The 5,821-nt window shown below is 41.1% G+C and overlaps 1 protein-coding gene across 1 annotated transcript; it reads left to right on the top strand.

Annotated features, from left to right (window-relative positions):
• The first annotated feature begins 2,132 nt into the window (after window positions 1-2,132).
• On the top strand, window positions 2,133-3,309 carry LOC128096525 (tubulin alpha-1B chain-like). Its single transcript, XM_052716160.1, has one exon. It carries the CDS (start codon window positions 2,304-2,306, stop codon window positions 3,198-3,200), a length of 897 nt encoding a protein of 298 aa, XP_052572120.1. The 5' UTR covers window positions 2,133-2,303; the 3' UTR covers window positions 3,201-3,309.
• The last annotated feature ends 2,512 nt before the right edge of the window (window positions 3,310-5,821 follow it).

Raw genomic sequence — 5,821 nt, 5'->3', positions numbered from 1 at the left:
ATAATTAACTAAAAAAGTAAATATACTACTGAGACTTAGGAAACATTGACAATTGTGGTGGATTATTATTTTAACCAGGCAAAGGTGTTACATTTGCTTATACTGCAGAATATTACTTTAGCTGTGTAAATATGTGTTACTTTTGTTTATGCTGCATTTGTGTAATTATGAAAATACATGTTGTACTTGTTTCACTTTGCCTCCCTAAAGCACCTGATTGATCTAATAAAAAGCTGAATGGTCAATAGCTAGGCAGAAGAGGGATAGGCGGGCCTGGTGGGCAAAGAGAATAAATAGGAGGAGAAATCTAGGCTTCAATAAAAAAGGAGGAAGGAGGAGAGAAGGAGAGACACACCCAGGTCAAGAAGCCAGGCAGATGCCAGGCAGCAGATATGAGAAGCAGTGAAAGTAAAATATATAGAAGTCAGACCAGTAATAAGCTCCAAGGCAAAAGGTAGATGAGAAAACAGGTTATTTTAAGTTAAAAGAGCTAGCCAGAAACCTGCCTAAGCTAGGCCAAGCATTCAAAAGTAATAATAAGTCTCTATGTCATGATTTGGGAGCTGGTTGGTGGCCCAAAAGAAAAAGCCTGGTACATTTTGGTGTTCCAAAGTGAGGCCTGTATTTCCACAAAGGGCCTGAGAAAGCATTTAAAAAAAAAATGGATACAGCTTCTTTCAGAGACTCTTCCATACACCAAGCCCTTGTGCAATCAAAACATTAAGTAGAAACAGCTTGCTGGATAGGGACTCCTGCCACAGCAGGCACCAGCATCCCAGAGCTGGGGAAGCTGACTGCAGTTCCCAGTTAAAAAACCACCACTCTTAGCCAGGCCCTGGGGTGTAAAGCTCTGTAGACGAATTTCTAAATGGTCTTAATAAATAAAAAACACAGAGCCAGAAATTTTGGTTAAAGCCCAAGAAAAAGATCGGAGGAATAGGACAAGCCACGAGCTAACCTCACCTCACCACGAGCTAACCTCACCTCACCAACTCCGCAGCTTCCAAAGAGAGCGTCTTCCTGTATACTCACATTTATATGCCTCTTCTGTTCTGTTCTCTCATTGGCTCTCTTAGCATAGCTACATCACTTCCTCTTCCTACACAGCTCTGTCACTTTCTGTCTGTCTGTACAGACTTCCAGACCTCTATGGTTCATACTGGGATTAAAGGCATGTGTCACCACACTTGGCTCTGTTCCCTAGTGTGGCCTTGAACACACAGAGATCCTGCCTGCTAAGTGATGGGATTAAGGGCATGTGCTACTGCACATATAATGACTGGCCTTTTTCCTCTGATCTCCAGTTAAACTTTACTTATTAAAGCACAAATAAAATATCACCACATTTCAGCATCAATAACATATCACCACAAAGCTCAGCTTTCAGGGACTGATCCAGGTGGAGCCAGCCACCAGAGCCACCAATGCAAAGTCTCTTAGTTTGGGGGTTTGCTCATGTGGTCAAAAAGGGCTGGAGATACACAATAAGGCAGGTTCAGATGGAAAATAAACTCTAAGCAAGTTCCAGTATATTGAAAAATGTGTGTAGGCTTAAAGAAGAAAAGAAAAGTGGGTATAGAGAGTCAGAGGGAAAAATAGTTTAAAAATAATAAAATAAAGTCTTTAAAGAGACATGTAAAGTAATATAAAAAAAAGAATAAGCCACGGAGAGATGAAAAATACAAAGGGAGTCTGTATCCTACATGGTACTATGTTGTCTTTGTATTTTTTGAATACTGATGAGCTCCTTAGAGACATGGGATTGTGAAAGGGACTGCTGAAATAAACCAGCCTAAATACTTTAGGAATGTCTTAACTTTAAAATGGAAAACAAAAAATGTATTGCTTTGGGGAAGAGGTTATGTTTTTGTTTACACAGGAAATGAAAAGCTGTGGATTCATCCAAGGTTGATAGAGATTAGGTTTGATAAGGGAAGACCTCCTGAAAATCCTGATTACAGACATAGAGAAATAAACCTGGAAAAAACTATAAGACAGGTGACATATATTTTACCTGCTTAAACATAAAACAAAAAAAAAAATCATCTTTGGCTGGCTTGTGTACAATGCACAGTCCATACTTGTGGTGATATTTTATTTGTGCTTTGATAAATAAAAGTTGCCTGGACAAGGAAGATGCTGCCAATAACTATGCCCGGGGCCACTACACCATTGGCAAGGAGATCATTGACCTTGTCTTGGACCGAATCCGCAAGCTGGCTGACCAGTGCACAGGTCTTCAGGGCTTCTTGGTTTTCCACAGCTTTGGCGGGGGTACTGGCTCTGGGTTCACCTCCCTGCTGATGGAGAGGCTCTCTGTTGATTACGGAAAGAAGTCCAAGCTGGAGTTCTCCATCTACCCAGCCCCCCAGGTTTCCACTGCTGTGGTTGAGCCCTACAATTCCATCCTCACCACCCACACCACCCTGGAGCACTCTGATTGTGCCTTCATGGTAGACAACGAGGCCATCTATGACATCTGTCGTAGAAACCTCGACATTGAGCGCCCAACCTACACTAACCTTAACCGCCTTATTAGCCAGATTGTGTCTTCCATCACTGCTTCCCTCAGATTTGATGGGGCCCTGAATGTTGACCTGACAGAATTCCAGACCAACCTGGTGCCCTACCCTCGTATCCACTTCCCTCTGGCCACCTATGCCCCTGTCATCTCTGCTGAGAAAGCCTACCATGAGCAGCTTTCTGTAGCAGAGATCACCAATGCCTGCTTTGAACCAGCCAACCAGATGGTGAAATGTAACCCTCGCCATGGTAAATACATGGCCTGCTGCCTGCTGTACCGTGGCGATGTGGTTCCCAAAGATGTCAATGCTGCTATTGCCACCATCAAGACCAAGCGCAGTATCCAGTTTGTAGATTGGTGCCCCACTGGCTTCAAGGTTGGCATTAATTACCAGCCTCCCACTGTGGTACCTGGTGGAGACCTGGCCAAGGTCCAGAGGGCTGTGTGCATGCTGAGCAACACCACAGCCATTGCTGAGGCCTGGGCTCGCCTAGATCACAAGTTTGATCTGATGTATGCCAAGCGTGCCTTTGTGCACTGGTATGTGGGTGAGGGCATGGAGGAGGGGGAGTTCTCTGAGGCCCGTGAGGACATGGCTGCCCTGGAGAAGGATTATGAGGAAGTGGGTGTGGATTCTGTTGAAGGAGAGGGTGAGGAAGAAGGAGAGGAATACTAATCCATCCTGTAAACCCCTGGATCATGTCAAACTCCCAGAACTTCAACCTTAGCTGACAGGCAGCACTGATGCTTCTGATTGTGTTACCTTTCAATTCTGTGATCATGTCTTCTCCATGTGTCCCTGTATGTGTTTTCCATGATGTCTCAAAGTAAAAGCTTTAAGAAAATTAAAAAAAAAAAAAAAAAAAAAACTTGCCTGGAGTTCAGTGGGGAAAGGCCAACCATTTTAAGTAAACAAGAAGTCAGGCAGGACATGCCCTTAATCCCTTAGCAGGCAGGAACTCTGTGTGTTCGAGGCCACACTAGGGAACAGAGTTAAGCGTGGTGACACACACCTTCAATTCTAGTACCAACCATAGAGACCCGGAGGTCTGTACAGACAGACAGAAAGTGACAGTGCTACTTAGGAAGAGGAAGTGAAGTAGCTGGGTTAAGATAGCCAATGAGAGGGCAGAACAGCAAGGCAATAAAGGCATGGGTAGACAGGAAGTAATTCCCATTAGAAGTTGCAAAGTTGGTGAGGCAAGGTTGGCTGGTGGCTTTCCCTATTTCCCTGATCTAAGACTTTCACCACTATACTTGGCTCTGTGTTTTTTATTTAATAAGACCATTTAGAAGTTTGTCTACACATACTTGTGTTAATATAGATATGTATGTTGCCTTTGAAAGTTTGTGTGTGTCAGAACAAGGGGACCACACCAATAAAAAGAAGTGGCCCAGGTGATCCAGCCTCTCAGAGTGCCTCTGTTGCAGTTTCCTCAGAGTTCTGCATCCAGAACAGCTTCAAGGCTGCTGGCTGAGATGGTCCAGCCACATAGATACTTCTAGCCAGGACTGCAGACAAGTCTTTTGTTTTCCAATTGCACAGTGACTAGCCAACAAATGTTTTATTAGTTTTCCCAGGACTTGACTATTATTTCAATTTTCTCAGATTCCCTAAAAACATACTTTCATCCACAGACAACAGAAAGCAGTCTAGGTAATCCAAGAGATGGGGTGGGTGGTTTTTGGTCATTTGGTGGGTTATGGATATTTATCATCATTTAGTGGGGATATAGGAATATAGGATAAAAAGACAACTATTAACCTCAAATATTTTACATTGGTATAGATTTTGCTAAACTGATACAAATTTAAAGTTATTTTTGTTAAACTCTATGCATATTTCTATTCTTGTTTAAGGTATTGTGCTTATGCATTTAAAATGTAATGTATAATTAAGAAATTCAGGTTAGTAGTTAGTTATCTATAATAATCAAATTTCAAACACTTCAAAGACCCACAGAACATAGTATTTAAGATATTTAAGAACCTGAGACTTTTCATGACTATGAGACACATCTGTTCCTGACAGCACTAATCTACTTTTTTTTGAGACAGGGTTTCTCTGTGTAGTTTTGGTGCCTGTCCTGTACCAGGCTGGCCTCAAACTCACAGAGATCCACCTGGCTCTGCCTCCCGAGTGCTGGGATTAAAGATGTGCACTACCACCTCCCGGCCTGATCTACTTCTTAAAAGGATGATAGACACCAAAGAAACTCCATACGCAGTTTACTTTCATTTGGGCAAGAAACTGCTCTTGCCTTGACTGCTGAAATTATGCTGTACAAAGTAGACAAGCAAGACACAAAGGAAGAATCTGCTGAAGTTTACTAAAACAAGGCAGGACAGTCCTTGAAAATTCCTGCTTCATAAAAAATTCTTCCAGATATTTTAGGTCTGTAGGCCAAAGATTGTATGTCCCAATTTTACAGAGGAACTTTGGGTGACTGTCCAGGCAGCCAGATGTCTCTGTAGGTTCTATAAGTTTGGAAGTGGTTTGTACTGCACTTTCTGTTCACTCGGGTAATATTGTATCATTCTGGAGTTCTTGATGAAGTTGAATCATAGATTATTGTAGTTATAGTTTTCCTTAGTTATGATAGCAAGTAAATTGGGTTCAAAATTTTGAACTTTTCAGGATAAGATAAATAATGGAGTATTTTCCTGAATTTGCCAAATGCAAATGGATTAGATATTATAAATATAATCCTTACTTGATAATTGTTCTTTTTGAATATAGCTTTGTTATGTTAAAGTTAAAACCCTTTGTTTTTATTTAAACAAAAAGGGGTAAATATTGTAGAATATTATTTTAACTAGTTAAAGATGTGTTGCATTTGTTTATGCTGCAGAATATTACTTTAACTGTTTAAAGGTATGTTACTTTTGTTTATGCTGCATTTGTTTAATTACATAAAGATGTGTTATATTTGCTTCACCTTGCCTGACTAAAGCACTTAATTGGTCTAATAAAGAGCTGAAAATCTAATAGCTAGGCAGAAGAGAGATAGGCAAGGCTGATGGGCAGAGAGAATAAATAGAAAAAGTCTAGGCTCAAAAGAAGGATGAAAAATGAGAGAACAAGGAGGAGAGAACAAAGGACATGCCCAGGACAAGAAGCCAGGCAGATGTCAGATGTCTGTCAGATGAAAGTAAGATATACAGAAGTAAGGAAGGTAATAAGTCTCAAGGCAAAAAGTAGATAAAGAGAAACAGGTTAATTTAAGTTAAAAGAGCTAGCTAGAAACCTGCCTAAGCTAGGCCAAGCATTCAAAACTAATAATAAGTCTCTGTGTT

This window comes from Peromyscus californicus, unplaced genomic scaffold (genome assembly GCF_007827085.1).
Source record: "Peromyscus californicus insignis strain IS unplaced genomic scaffold, ASM782708v3 Scaffold_5__1_contigs__length_169319896, whole genome shotgun sequence".
NCBI lineage: Eukaryota > Metazoa > Chordata > Mammalia > Rodentia > Cricetidae > Peromyscus > Peromyscus californicus.
Note: the sequence above shows the minus strand (reverse complement) of the source record. Positions and strands in the feature narration are given on the sequence as shown.